Below are 15,773 nucleotides of genomic sequence, written 5' to 3' on the forward strand. Positions count from 1 at the left end.
GCGTTTTAATCGTAATGGCAGATTCCTTGTCACTCCGTGATTTCTGATGTACTACTTGGAGATATTTTGAGCTTTAGAACGAATGAACCACAGCTTATTACAGAACAATTAACAATTCATCCATATTCAATAATCATGCATGATTTTGGACTACGGGGAAACCAGAGAACCCGGAAAAAACACCAATATGCAAATTCACAACTAATTATCCATCCATCCATTTTACAAACCGCTTATCCTACTGGTTCGCGGGGGTCCGGAGCCTATCCCGCAAGCAATGGGCACGAGGTAGGGAACAACCCAGGATGGGGGGGCAGCCCATCGCAGGGCACACTCACACACCATTCACTCACACATGCATAGCTACGGGCAATTTAGCTAGTCCAATTAGCCTCAGCATGTTCTTGAAATACAGGGAAACCGGAGAACCCGGAAGAAACACCACGATGACAGGGGGAGAATATGCAAATTAAAAACTAATTACATTATTGCCAAATAATATATTCAAATGTATCTCTTTTTTTCAATTTTACGACGGGGGGAGTGAGGGACCTCTGGGCTTCAGCCCATGTAACCCCGTGCATGATGCCGTCTGTTCTAAAATCAACAATATTTGAATGATGCTCATCCATCCATCCGTAACTGGTCAGCCACAAAAGCATCATTTAATTGCTTCTTGCTTAGCATTGCAGAAGGACGTCTTTACTCTTTCATGATCTATTACTCATATTAGTAAAAATGGGTAAAAAACGCTCCCACTCCGATTCCGCTGATGAATCTCCTGCGAAAAGAAGGAGAGAGAGTACGGAAGTCCGGAGTACCGGCGAAGTCGGGTCCAAAACTCCCCGCAAAGGTTGGAAGTTGAAGTCTTTTGATAGAGAATGAAAATGACACCTAAGAAAGCCATGTAAATCTCTTTCATAAGGCTTGCTGCAAAAGCAGATGCGAACAGTGTACTGGACTTATAGATTAAACAAATAAATGCAACAATTGATTCATTGATTGATAAAAAAAAATGTCGCTGAACGTTTGAAAAGCAAACATACCCAAATTGATTCAATTCTGTAGCTGTTTTGATTCTGAACCCGAGCTTACTCTGACTGCAACATCTAAAAGGCAAACTAATGATAATACTGAATTTAAAAGCCAAGTTTAGGATTGGCATGTGGTAAAGAAATATTAATGCATGCTATTTAAAGTTATTAGTGAAGTGTCTTCAACTGTGTTATCCTGTAGAAAATGCTGTATGGACTCTTTTTCTGAAGTGTACCTGCTTAATGTTGTAGAACATTTGGAGGACCTGTACCTCCAGGGCCATCTACTTGGAACGGGTGGCTATGGGGCAGTTTTCGCCGGCATTCGCAAGGCAGATGGCTTCCCAGTAAGTGACCAAATGGTGTAGCCGCGACATGCGTAGTAATATCTCTCATAGGGATCCCTTTTATTGCACCTGTTACAGGCACCTATAAAAGGTGATGCTTTCTCAATAAATCCTACACTAAATTTGTGTTTTTTTTTACCTCTAGGTGGCAATCAAATATGCCAGAAAGACTGAAAAGAAGCTAGAACTGGTAAGTGTTTTCAGTCATAGAGCTGGGTTTATTTGGAAGAATTTCTGTCTAAATATATGTATATCCTTCCCTCCCATTCATAGCCTGGACTTGACGGGCCCATGCCATTGGAGGTGGCGCTGATGAAGCTTGTTAGCAATGAGTCATCTTGTGCCAACGTGCTCAAGCTCATCGACTGGTTTGATGGACCACAGGATTATATTATGATCCTGGAAAGACCGGACCCATGCGAAGATCTCTTTGATTTTTGCAAAAGGAAAGGAGGCCTCCTGTCAGAAGGTGTTGCCAGGCACGTGATGGTGCAGGTCCTCCACGCCTTGCGTCACTGCCAGGACTCAGGCGTCCTCCATCGAGACCTGAAGTCAGAGAACCTTTTGATCAGGACAGACACTCTGGAGGTCAAGCTCATCGACTTTGGCTGTGGCGATATCTGGACAGATTCCCACTACACAAAATATTCAGGTCAGTGAGAGAGGCTAATTAAAACCTGTCAAACTAACCCCTGGTTCAATAGCAAGTGGCGGGTAGTCCAGTGCAGTGTTTTCCAGTGCAGTGTTTCCCCTACCATTAACCTGCGTGAAGTTGCTCCCCATATGTTTCAGATTTCAACCAAACTGGTCTCAATCGTATGTGCCGCGCTTGTGCCAGATTGGGCCATTAAAACGATCCTTTGTCCTGTTTTAGTTTCTGAGATATTAATGTCTGTTTACATGGTGACGTCATCAGTGTGAAGTTGGTGCCCCATTTGCGTCTGATTTCCACCAGACCGATCGCAATTGTGTGTGTTGCATTTGAGCTGGCTTGTGCTGTTAAAACTATCCTTTGTGCTGTTTTGGTTTCTGAGATATTGCTTATTTACATGGTCACGTGACTCTGCTGTTAAGTTAGCCCCCCATTTGCCTCCGAATCGGTCTCAGTAGTTTGTGCCGTTTAAAAATTGTCTGTGCTGTTATTTTTCTGAGTTATACCTCTTACTTTACGCCTTCACATGATTGCCGTATAGTGCTCAGGCTCGTGTTTCTCATGTGAACAGAAGGTGGAGCGTTTGATGACTCCGTGTCAAAGCTGGACGTAGACTTAGTCAGCCCCATCAGCCAGATACCGCATTTCAGGATCCTGCTAGATATTTTCACAAATGACCGACCATTACATACTGCCTCGTTACGTGCAGGCTTGACCCAGGTTATCATGTGTTCTACCAACTCAGCACAGCACAGGACGTCCATTTCTTGAGTTGTGGGAGTGAAAAAGCAAAACGACAATATGTAAAGTGGCTCTTGCGGTGTGAAAAGCGATTGTGTGCCATTTACAGTGGTAAAGCACATCACATAACTCTAAATTACGTGCAGACGTACATAGCGTTTTGCTACAAGGTAGCTAGTGAACGCCACGGCAGCAAATGCGACCAGTTAATGCTTAATACTCTACAACAATGTATAATAAACTCTTGTCATTTTGCCTGCACTGTGTGTTGCAATGTCTACAGATGTAGCCACTTGAATTTTCCCGTTTGCATGATGGGGCCTTGGCTGGTCCATGACTGGCCCCTGCTGGGTCCTGGGTGGGACATTGACTGTAATGAGATCCCCCACGATGATGTAATGAACAAGGGGGCCGGCATGATCTGCCCCTTACCTCTGTCTGTAAAGTACTTGCAATGATTTATCCATCCACCAGGGAGAGCAGTGATTATGAAAGCTGAAGTGACTTACCAGAGTAAGTCTTACCAGTAGTTTTGGAAAAGGAGAGTGACCCAAGATGTGTGTAACAGATTAATTACAGGCCTAAACAAAGTAATAAGGATGATTGTGGAGAATAAAGGTGGACAGAGTGGAAAATGAAAATAAAAAAAACATATGGTTCTGTACGGTGCTTGAATAAAACAGACACGTTCCTTAGTGCAGAGGTCTCCAACTCCGGTCCTGGAGGGCTACTGCCCAGCAGGTTTTCTATCCTACCTGGCTTCTGATGAGCCACACCTCTCCTCACGTAACTATCAGGAACAGGTGTGGCTCATCAGAAGCCAAGTTGCAAGTCTGCAAGTTGTGTCTAACTAGGTGAGCAAGGTTTAAAGTTTCATCAAACAAGTGACTGATTCAATAAATGACTTTTGGCAATTGGCAGTTTCGTTCCCAAAATGATTTTTATTATTTCAACAATTTGGAAAAACTAAAATATTTCACCTATCTAAAAAAAACATTTATCCCAAATTGCTACAAATACTTTTATTCAGCACCAATAATTGGAGATCATTTAGAGAGTGATTATTCTATCTTTTTGTTAAAACCTATTTTCAGTGGTGCTGACAAATTGTAAAAAATCACATCATAAACATTTTTAGCCAAGACTTTTGAGCTCTGAGGCTTATAGACATTGGGGCTGGCTACACAAACAAAATTGTATTTGGTGTGATTACTAAAGTGTTACAACTTTGAAGTGACTTTGGAGTCACCACACCTTTGCATACTGTCAATGGCCCATGGAATGTCTGTCACTGCTCCTCACACCAATCAGTTTGGAAAGGCAGTGTGAATTTTACAGTTTTTTTCAATTGCTAAGACAGATACTGCAATTCTGGAGTTGCTTTCTCAAAACTCTTCCACAAAATTATCTTATACAAAATGCAATCAATGACTAAATGCAATCATGACTAAAAGTCATGGATTCCTGTCTCACTCACAACATTAAATTTTCAGAGGCCATTTTGCACATACCAACATACTGACCCTAAAACTGCTAACAAGACCGTCAAAACTGAAATATGTAATTTTCTTAAATTACTATCAAGGCCCTTTCTAAAATAGATGGTAAAAGCCATATAATATAAACAAACTGACACAAGACCAAACAATGAATGCTGGATGCCAAGATATTTCTCCAGAGAAATGCCAAGGATGGATCAGGCATGTAAAGAGATACTACCCTAGATTCTACTCTGTTTTAGCGATTGAAAAAAACTGTAAGAAAAGACACAATACTAGCCTTTTTACAGTTTATAACATGCAACAGATTAAACGTTGATAAATAAAATGTGCAATCACATTATATTACAGGACTAATACAAAACAATAAATGAATATTAGAACAACAAATTGTCGCTCCTGATCAAGATGCCAAGCTTCAAAACAGTTCCTGTCTGGTTGAAGGCAGAGATTGAAAGCACATGCTTTGCACTTCCGAGGGGTTTTTGTATGTACTGTACAATATCATAGCGCTGGATTAGTATGTACCAGCATGAGCGCTAGCCAAGTACCTAGCCCTGTTTGTCTCTGGTGTAAAAACTTCGGCTGTGTCTTCAGTTCACCTTAACTACAAGAAGTTATTCGGCTAAGCAAGAAATCCTGCTTTGTGAAATACCCCCGATCTCAACCCTATTGAAAATTTGTGGGTTATGCTTAAAAGCCGGGTCCGTGTCAGGAACCCAGCTAGTTTAATTTAACTAGAAATTCTGCAAAGAAGAGTGGTCAAATATTCAGCCAGAATTATGCCAGAAGCTTGCTAATGGCTACCAAAAGATTCTGGTTGATACCTGTTGTACCTGTGTGTGTAAACTTGTGACCACAACTAAATTATGTTTTTGTAAAGAAAGCGCCATCTCATGGTAACACCCTGCAAGTGAACAGATGGGCGGGTTTAGACGAGAATTTAGGCACACCCCCAGAAGGAGGGGGGTTACTCCCTTTGGCTGGCTTTTGGCAGGCAGCCGCCTTGGAGGGGAAAATTGGTTCCCATGGACCCTCTTACTTGTTGTACATGGCGGTTAAATAAAAATGTCCAATAATGAAGTTTTACTTTCTTTGTAAAAATACAGCGAAAAATACGTATGTCTGTATGCTGGGCTGCGCGATATTGTCTAAAACTAAAATCTCCGATTTTTTTACTTGTATCTGTGTCTGGGTCTATGTCAGGGGACAGCATATAGGCTGCCAACTCATTTTTGACTTTTTCTGACTTGGACTGGGAGGTAGAAGGCACTTTCTTCTTGAAGAAGCTTGCCAATGTCTTTTTCTTCTTCAGCTCAGGCTGTGCTGCTTCTTCATCTTGCACCTGCAAAGTAGGGTCAGGTTGTGGTGTGGCTTCGTCAGCAAGGAGAAACTTCAGCTCCATAACAGCTCTTTCCTTAATTTGATCCACCTTGTTATGTTCAGTGTAAGTCATCCGGAATCTGGGCTCCATTAGTGAAGACATGTCCAAGGGTTCATCTGTGACAGTTCATCTTCTATTAAGGTACCCCAGTATGTTGTTTTTGTTTAGTTTTGTTAGTTCAGTATCTCCCTCATCTGGCTGTAAGAGACTGCTTCTGAACAGATGAAGCATCGGTTTGAGGTAAGAGACACTGACATAAGTCTCCCCAGACTGGGCCTCAGTGAATTCTTGGTGTGGTTTCACAGCTTTGTTTACTGATTATAAAATATCTATGTCTTGCCATGTCGGCATGAGGTGCCGAGTTTTCTTCTCAGACCCCAAGATCCGGGCTATGGCTTTTTCCTGTTCCAGAACTCGCTCTACCATCCTTTGCCTTGAAGCCCACCTTGTTGGGCCCTCTGTGATAAGCTGGTGGGTGGGGAGGCCGAGCTCGGCTTGTACCACAGCCATATCTCTTCTTCTTGTCCAGCTGAATGTGAGGCACTGACAGCCTTTTTAGAAACACCAGTGGCTCGTCAATTCTTGGGTCCTTTACACCATTCTCTGTACAGCAAAAAGGCAAACTACAATTACACACTGTACAGCACAGACATTTGTTTACTTATAGGATGCCTAAATGCTTCCCCTCTTTACATTTCATTAATGCATATGAAACACTAGCATACAAACTCATGTATGGCTGCATGTTTCGGCTGGAACACAGGTCTGAGGTAGTTGAGTAACACAGCACATTCTCCAGCAGCTGTGCAATTTTTTTCACTGTACTGCTATATAAACGTGGTAGGGCTACTTCGGTATAATACTTTCGGCTTGGGAGCTCATATTTGGGGTCGATTGTTTTTAGCTTCTGGAAAACCCCGTTTTTCAATAGTGCAAATGGGCACCATATCTTTGGCGATATGAAATGTCACCGCATCTGTAATTTCTTTCCATCGGGGTCCCTTCTTATCACATGGTACGCAACACGAATAAGACGCTGATATTTTTATCTGCTCTTTAGCCAAGTTTGCAAAAGGTACAGTATGAACAATTCTGGACATGCCACTTTTTGTTCAAATGTAAGTAAAAGCTGAGAAATATTTTTTTCCACAATGATGCCTCTTGTACATGTCTTATTATCTTCTGGGAGACGCTTGTGTCATTTCCAATCAAGAAAAAACTTGCTGGTTGAATAAAAGTAACTTAAAGTCAAAATTTGCCAGGTGTATGAATAATTCTGGGCTTGACTATATATATGTCTCTCTGTGTGTGTGTATAGTTAATGCACATGTATAGACCTCACAAATATTAACGCTCCACCCCCTATTTCTAAAACGGCATTGCTCATGTGAAAATTCAGTGCTCCCTTATTAAATAGCAGCACAAAAGTGCTACATATGAAATGCATATGGCTGTTAGTCGCTGAGAATCTGAATTTATTCAGCAGAATCCTGAAATGCAGTATCTGACTGGTGGGGCTAAGTCTATGTCCAGCTTTGTCACGGAATCATCAAACACAATCATGTAAAGGCATAAACTAAGAGGTATAACTCAGAAAAAAAAGTACAGAATTTTTAAAGGGCACTACTGAGACCGGTTTGGAAGCAAATGGGGGGCTAAGTTAACGGCGGAGTCACGTGACCATGTAAATAAATAATATCTCAGCACTGAAGCAGCACAAAGGACAGTTTTAATGGCACAAACCAGCACAAACGCAACACACACGATTGCAATTGGTCTGCTGGAAATGGGGGGCCAACTTCAAACTGCTGACGTCAACATGTAAACAAACATTTATATGTCAGAAACTAAAACAGCACAAAAAAAATTTTAACGGCACAAACGCGGCACATACTATTGAGACCAGTATCTGAAGCATATGGGGGACCAACTTCACGTAGGTCTACCATTATATAAGGGGGGCACCCCACCTCTCCAACAGCACCTCCCACCCCCCGTTGAAGGTCAAGTTAATTTTATTTAATTTTATTTTCTATATAGCTCCAGATCACAACAGAAGTCATTTAAGGTTACCTTTCCTATAGAACAGGGCTATACATTGTGCCTTTATTAAAAGTAAATAGCCTTATGTTATTCATCTTATTTACACAACAGCTTGTCATTTTTGTCTCCACACGGTCTTGCGTTTACAATTGTCCTCTGCTCTCTGTATCGCGCATGGTCGGAGTTCTGCCCCGATGCACACACACAGACACGTGTGCGCACACAGGTGAGCACACTTCCACCAGCGGACAGGGAGCACACGTTGGAAAATATGTCGCGTCAACCACCTGAAAAGCAGACAAAAATATCTGATCCCAGGGTGGAGGACAAACATCCGCAACAGGCTGCAAGGAAGACCATCTTGCAGCCTGCCTGCAGATCGGGAATAAATGGGCCGGACGTTTCTGACTTCCCATATCAAGAGGCTCTAGAAATGTCCTTCCAGAAGCCCAGAAAGATACACTGCAGTGACATTTTATGGATAATTGTCATAAAAAGAAATGTTCTGATGTTTAGTTCAGATGTCAATAGACTGCTGTCATTAAAAGAAACACATGAACACCATGAATCCTGTCGGTGACTGTTTGCCCCCCCCAAAACAAAAAAAAAAAAAAGCTGCAAACCCAGGGGAAACACTGCAGTGATCAAGAAATCTGGACATGTGATCAAACTTCCTGCAGGGGAGTTGGATTTGTGTTCATGAGTCCTAATCTAACTCGTTTCAGTAAAAATATGTAGGTTTATGAAAGATTTTGTGAGTTTATGAAAGATTTTGCTTTGTTGTTTCAGGCACAAAGATCTTCGCTCCCCCAGAGTGGTTCCTGAGCAGAGAGTATCTGGCTGGCCCCGCCACAGTCTGGTCTGTGGGGGTTACACTATTTAATCTAGTGTGCGGCTACCTACCCTTCCACAACCAGACGGCAATCATTTCAGGCCGCCTGAAATTCCCCCCATGGGTCTCTTCTGGTGAGCAGCTTATTTTTTGTCCCGTGACTTGAGTCTCCTGACGGGGAGTGTTTTTTTCTGACTAACTATGTGCCAAATTATTCTCTGACAGGCTGCTGCAATCTAATTCGTGGGTGCCTGAGACGCAAGGCGGCGAACCGGCGGAGCTTGGAGCAGATTCAGCGCCATCTTTGGCTGCAGCAGAAGTGACTGCTGACTATTATTGGGCCTTGTCAATTATTTTCTTCTTGTTTTGATTAAAATTGATTAGATAAGGTTATATAAGATAAGGTTATATAAGATAAGATAAGGTTATATAAGATAAGGTTATATGAGATAAGATAAGGTTATATAAGATAAGACTTTTTAAGTTAAGGTTATATGTTAAGATTATATAAGATACGTTTATATAAGATAAGATTATATAAGGTAAGATAAGGTTACTGTATATAAGATAAGATTGTATACGATAAGATTATGTGTTAAGATGAGTTTATATAAGATAAGTTTATATAAGTTAAGATAAGGTTATATAAGATAAGATAAGGTTATATAAGATAAGATAAGGTTATATAAGATAAGACTTTTTAAGTTAAGGTTATATGTTAAGATTATATAAGATACGTTTATATAAGATAAGATTTTATAAGTTATGATAAGGTTACTGTATATAAGATAAGATTGTATACGATAAGATTATGTAAGATTAGTTAAGATATGTTTGGATAAGATAAGATGTCTTTGAGCCGACCCCTTATCGTGTTGGATGGGTTTGTGTGTTCCAATGATCCCAGGAGCTATGTTGTCCGGGGCTTTATGCCCCTGGTAGGGTCACCCAAGGCAAACAGGTCCAGGGTGAGGAACCAGACAAAGTGCGGCTCACTAGACACCTTATGGTAAGAAAATCATTGGATCCACGATTTCCCTTGCCTGGACGCAGGTCACCGAGGCCCCCCCCCCCGGAGCCAAGTCTGAGGGTGGGGCTCCATGGCGAGCGCCTGGTGGCCAGGCTTACACCCATGGGACCTGGTCAGGCACAGCCTGAACAAAGCACATCAATTGGCTCATCACCCGTAGGAGGGGTCACAGGGGTCAGGTGAAGTGCGAGTTGAGCAGTGGCCAAAGGCGGGGACCTTGGCGGTCCGATCCTCGGCTGTAGAAGCTAGCTCTAGGGACATGGAATGTCACCTCTCTGACGGGGAAGGAGCCTGAGCTGGTGTGTGAGGTTATGAGGTTCCGAATAGACATAGTCGGGCTCACCTCGACACCTGACTTGGGCTCTGGCACCAGTCTGCTTGAGGGGGCTTGGACCCTCCTCCACTCTGGAGTTGCTCGCGGGGAGAGGCGCCGAGCAGGCGTGGGCATATTTATTGCCCCCTGGCTGGGCGCCTGTACATTGGGGTTTACCGCAATGGACGAGAGGGTAACCTCCCTTCGCTTTCAGGTGGGGGGATGGGTCCTGACTGTTGTTTGCACTTATGCGCCAAGTGGCAGTTCAGAATACCCACACCCATTTTGGAGTCCTTGGAAGGGGTGTTGGAGAGCACTCCTCCTGGGGACACTCTTGTTCTGCTGGTGGACTTCAATGCTCACTTGGGCAATGACAGTGAGACCTGGAGGGGCGCGATTGGGAGGAACGGCCCCCCTGATTTGAACCTGAGCGGTGTTTTGTTATTGGACTTCTGTGTTCGTCACAGATTGTCCATAATGAACACCATGTTCAGGCATAAGGGTGTCCATATGTGCACTTGGCACCAGGACACCCTAAGCCACAGTTCGATGATCGACTTTGTAGTCGTGTAGGCATGTCTTGGACACTCGGGTGAAGAGAGGGGCAAAGCTGTCAATTGATCACCACCTAGTAGTGGGTTGGCTCCGCTAGTGGGGGAGGAAGCCGGCTAGGCCTGGCAGGCCCAAGCATATAGTGAGGGTCTGCTGGGAATGTCTGGCGGAATCCCCTGTCAGGAGGAGCTTCAACTCCTACCTCTGGCAGGACTGCTCCCATGCCCTGGGGCAGGCGGGGGACATTGAGTCCGAATGGGCTATGTTCCGTGCCTAAATTGTTTAGGCAGGTGACCGGAGCTGTAGCCATAAGGTGGTCGGTGCCTGTCGTGGCAACTATCCCCGAACCGTTGGTGGAAACCGGTGGTGAGGGATGTCGTCAAGCTGAAGAAGGAGTCCTATCGGGCCTTTTTGGCCTGTGGGACTCCAGAGGCAGCTGACGGGTACCGGCAGGCCAAGAAGAATGCGGCTTTGGCGGTCGCCAAGGCAAAAACTTGGGTGTGGGAGGAGTTTGGTGAGGCCATGGAAAACGACTTCCGGATGGCTTTAAAGAGATTCTGGTCCACCATTCCGACGTCTCAGGATGGGAAAGCGGTGCAACATCAACACTGTTTATGCTGGGGATGGGGCACTGCTGACCTCAACTCGGGACGTTTTGGGTTGGTGGAGGGAATACTTAAAAGACCTCCTCAATCCCACTGACATGCCTTCCAATGACGAGGCAGAGTCTGGGGACTTGGGCTCCCGTATCTCTGGGGCGGATGTCGCTGAGGTGGTTAAAAAGCTCCTCAGTGTCCGGGCCCTGGGGGTGCATGAGATCTGCCCGGAGTTCCTTAAGGCTCTGGATGTTGAGGGGCTGTCTTGGTTGACACGCATCTGCAGCATCGCATGGACATCGGGGGTGGTGCCTCTGAATTGGCAGACCAGGGTGGTGGTCCTCCTCTTCAAGAAAGGGGACTCCTTAGCCTCCCTGGTAATGTTTATTCGGGGGATCCGGAGAGGAAGGTCTGTCGGATTGTCGAACCTCAGATTCAGGAGGAGCAGTGTGATTTTCGCCCTGGCCGTGGAACAGTGGACCAGCTCTATACTTTCAGCAGGGTCTTGGAGGGTACACGGGAGTTTGCCCAACCAGTTACATGTGGTTTCTGGACTTGAAGAAGGCATTTGGCTCTCTCTCGGGGAGTCCTGTGGGGAGTGCTCCGGGCATATGGGGTGCCGGGCTTCCTTATAAGGGCTGTTCGGTCCCTGTATGACTGGTGTCAGAGCTTGGTCCGCATGGTCGGCAATAAGTTTGACTCATTTCCGGTGAGGGTTGGACTCCGTCAGGGCTGTCCTTTGTCACCAATTCTGTTCATAGCTTTTATGGATGGAATTTCTAGGCGCAGCCAGGGTGTTGAAGGTGTCAGGTTTGGTGACCTCAGGATTAGGTCTCTGCTTTTCGCAGATGATGTGGTTCTGTTGGCTTCATTGGACCGTGACCTTCGGCTCTCACTGGGACAGTTCGCAGCTGAGTGTGAAGCGGCTGGGATGAGAATCAGCACCTCCAAGTCTGAGACCATGGTCCTCAGCCGGAAAAGGGTGGAATGCTCTCTCCTGGTCGGGGAGGGGGTCCTTCCCCAAGTGGAGGAGTTTAAGTATTTCGGGGTTTTGTTCACGAGTGAGGGATGGATGGAACGAGAGATCGACAGGCGGATCGGTACGGCGTCAGTAGTGATGCGGGCACTGCATCGGCCTGTCGTGATGAAGAAAGAGCTGAGCCAAAAGGCAAAGCTCTCGCTTTACCAGTCAATCTACGTTCCTACCCTCACCTATGGTCTTGAGCTATGGGTAGCGACCGAAAGAACTAGATCGCGAGTACAAGCGGCCAAAATGAGTTTTTTCCGCAGGGTGGCTGGGCTCTCCCTTAGAGATAGGGTGAAGAGCTCGGTCATTCGGGAGAGACTCAGAGTAGAACCGCTGCTCCTCCACATTGAGAGGAGCCAGATGAGGTGGCTCAGGCATCTGCTTAGGATGCCTCCCTGGTTATGTGTTCCGGGCATGTCCTACTGGGAGGAGGCCCAGGGGAAGACCCAGGACACGCTGGAGGGACTGTGTCTCTCGGCTGGCCTGGGAACACCTCGGGATTCCCCCAGAGGAGCTGGCTGAAGTGGCCGGGGAGAGGGAAGTCTGGGTTTCCCTGCTGAGACTGCTGCCCCCGTGACCTGACCTCGGATAAGCGGGAGATGATGGATGGATGGAAGATTATATAACATAAGATCAGATTAGATAAGATAGAGGAGAGGGTGGAGAAAAGGTAGTATCCAGGGTGTGAGGAGTCTTTGATGATGTTGCTGGCTCTCCGGTGGAGTCTGCCAGTCTAGATGTGCTTGAGAACTTGTGCTCTCTTATTGAGGTGTGGACTGAGGAAGCCGCGCCGGAGCCCTACTGTATAAGGCTGTTTTGACACTACAGATTGGGGAATATTTGTAGAGGGAACAGACCTAGAGGTCACACATTTGCTGTGCTCTCTTACTCCCTTACACATCGCACAGCAGATGTATGACTGGCTTCCTATCTGGCAGCGCATTTCGTTTAAGGTTTTGCTCTTAATCTGCAAATCTCTTCACTATCTGGCCCCATCCATCCATCCATCCATTTTCCAAACCGCTTACCCTACCCCATCATATCTAACTGATCTACTACACAGACATTCCCCCAAACATTGCCTTCATTCTGCTGACAGTAATCTCCAGTAATCTCCTAAAATCACTAATTACTACTATTGGCATGAGAGGACCTTTTCTGTTACTGCCCCCTTTCTATGGAACTCCCTTACTAGTAACATTAGGAACTCCTCAACTCTCTTATCTTTTAAAGACTCTCTTAAGAGCCATATTTTCAAAATAGCCTGTAATTGTTCATAGAACTTTGTCCTGTTTGTTTGCCTAATGTGTGTGTGTTTCTTTTTCTCTGATTTGCCTTTGTAAAGTGACTTTGAGTATCTAGAAAAGCACTATATAAAACACATGTATTATTATTTTTTTATTATTATTATCTTTTATTAAAATACAGATTTATTTATGCAGATGCTCTGTATATGTGTTTTTCATTTGTTCTGGTTTCTCAGTAACAGTGGTTAGTTGATGCACCAAATTCTGGTTCCCAGAATATCCACGTCATATCATAATGATTTGACCTTAATTAAGACGAGGGCTGGGCCAAAAATCTTGGGGTGTCAAGTGTTGGATACCTTACCTTGGACTGAGCATGATTGAGACTCAGAGTCTGTTACATATTATAAGTAGCACTTCTGCTGAGTACCACATTCTGCAAGAGCTTCAATGATTTGCACATCAATGGCTTTGCGTCTGCCTTAGACCCAAGGTCACTCATGCTTAACTTGTATGTCTTAGGGCAGGGGTCTCAAACTCAAATTGGCTGGGGTCCATTGCTGTGACTGATATTTCATAGGAGGGCCATTTTACCATTCATGGTAATTTCTGGAAATTTACTTTAGTTGCTGAGTTGTTAACTTTCTTTTATATTACATTACTAACATATTTCTGTTATAATTAACAAAAATATAAACAACAGTGTCTGTGTATTATGTTACATATTTTTTACTTTTTAATTAACAGTTACCTAATTTATTTTAACTATTTATAACAAACAACCTTACACTGAACAAATGCAATACATTTGCAAACTATGCTATTTCCTGCCAGACACCTGGCAGCGCTTTCGCTCTCACAACTGCGCCACATTGGCCCTGATGGTGTTCACAGTTGAAACCCTTAGTACAGCTTCAAGATGAGCATCACTAAGCCTGGACCTGAACTTGCATTTGTTAAAGTTCATAGCTGAGAAAAGCTTCTCACACAGATATGTGCTTCCAAAAAGGCACATTAACCGACTGAACACTTTGGACAGCTCTGGGAAGCGTGGAGGTAATTCTCTCAAAAACTGTGCAGTCTTGTCTGCATTTCCCTGTGCCTCTCTGAATTTAGTTTTTAGCTCACTGTTGCACTGCAAGTCAATAAGTTCCATTTGCAAAAAATTTGGGACACTCTCCACATCAGCTGGGAAGGGGTCTGCAAACAGCTGGAAAGTGTCACGGTGTGCCTTGAAGTCTGCAAAACACTTATCAAATTCCTGAAGTAGGTTTTCAACAGCAGATGCATATTAATCACCATTGAATGCTATGTCCTCCTCCACAAGAGATCTGCATGTTGTGTAATGACTGAGGCTTTTTGCAGAAAGCTGAGTTTTCCACAATCTTAATTTTGTGGAGAAGGCTTTCACACTTTCATACGCTGCTGTGATAAGCTGACCAGGGCCCTGGAGCTTCAGGTTAAGGATGTTCAGTTCCTGTGTAATGTCCACTAGGAATGCAAGGTCCATGACCCATTTAGGATCATCAAATTCAGGAACATCCATTCTGCCATCTTCCATGAATCTCTTCACCTCTGTTCTTAGCTCAAAAAATCTCTTCAAGACATTTCCCCTGCTGAGCCAGCGCACCTCAGTGAAGTAAAGTACATCGCCATATGTTGCCTCAATTTCTTCTAAAAAGGCACGAAACTGGCGGTGCTGTAAACTCCTTGACCTGATGTAATTGATGCATTTTAGGACAACAGACATGACATGTTCATATTTCAAGCATTTGCTACACAGTGCCTGTTGGTGTATAATGCAGTGCAGAACAACCGCTGGATCTGCATGTTCCTCTTCTAACTTTCTTTGCACCAGCGCCACCAGTCCATTTTTTTTACCTGTCATAGACGGGCCGCCATCGGTAGTAATGCCTACTAGTCTGTTCCAAGGTAAACCAGCGCGTTCAATCGCGTCGCCCAACTGCTGAAATATATCTTTGGCTGTTGTCCGGCCGTGCATTGGACACAAACTCAGCAATTCTTCTGTCACCTCAAACTTTTCATTAATTTTCAGTGAAAACCCCCGCTTTCCCGCGTAGCTGATCGTAAATGTCACTCCATAATTCAGTAATCCGCTCTGCCACTGTATTTGCCGATAAAGAGAGATTGTTGAACATGTTCGTCTTTTCTGGACATAAAATATCAGCGACCTTCAACATACAGTCCTTCATAAACTGCCCTTCAGTGAATGGCTTTCCTGCTTTAGCGATCATCTCACTCACCACATAACTCGCTTCAACTGCAGCATCAACATCCTTTTTGGCTTTGTAGAAAAGAGTTTGCTGGGACGTTAGCTCTCCCTACAACTGGGGGGCTCGTTTTTTTCTTTCGTCTTCCTAGTACTTCTCATACTGGTCTCCATGTTTAGTAGAGTAATGACGCTTGAGATTGTATTCCTTTAGAACGGCAACTTTTTCTTTGCATATTAGACAGG

The 15,773-nt window shown here is 44.4% G+C and overlaps 1 protein-coding gene across 5 annotated transcripts in view; it reads left to right on the top strand.

Moving 5' to 3' along the window:
• The first annotated feature begins 691 nt into the window (after positions 1 to 691).
• The window catches only part of LOC125709650 (serine/threonine-protein kinase pim-1-like), a 211,929-nt gene continuing 196,847 nt past the window's right edge, over positions 692 to 15,773 (top strand). For 2 of the 5 annotated variants that reach the window (XR_007382795.1, XR_007382794.1), the window contains exons 1-6: positions 692 to 853; positions 1,287 to 1,381; positions 1,527 to 1,571; positions 1,655 to 2,033; positions 8,490 to 8,666; positions 8,758 to 9,074. Coding sequence is in view for 1 of the 5 variants with exons in the window: in XM_048978312.1 (XP_048834269.1) it covers positions 739 to 853; positions 1,287 to 1,381; positions 1,527 to 1,571; positions 1,655 to 2,033; positions 8,490 to 8,666; positions 8,758 to 8,855 (909 nt within the window). In the remaining 4 variants the exon portion in view is untranslated. Of the gene's footprint in view, positions 854 to 1,286; positions 1,382 to 1,526; positions 1,572 to 1,654; positions 2,034 to 8,489; positions 8,667 to 8,757; positions 9,271 to 15,773 lie in introns of those variants that run through there. The other 3 variants (XR_007382796.1, XR_007382793.1, XM_048978312.1) reach the window with 3 other exon arrangements.

This window comes from Brienomyrus brachyistius, chromosome 16, assembly GCF_023856365.1.
Source record: "Brienomyrus brachyistius isolate T26 chromosome 16, BBRACH_0.4, whole genome shotgun sequence".
Taxonomy (NCBI): domain Eukaryota; kingdom Metazoa; phylum Chordata; class Actinopteri; order Osteoglossiformes; family Mormyridae; genus Brienomyrus; species Brienomyrus brachyistius.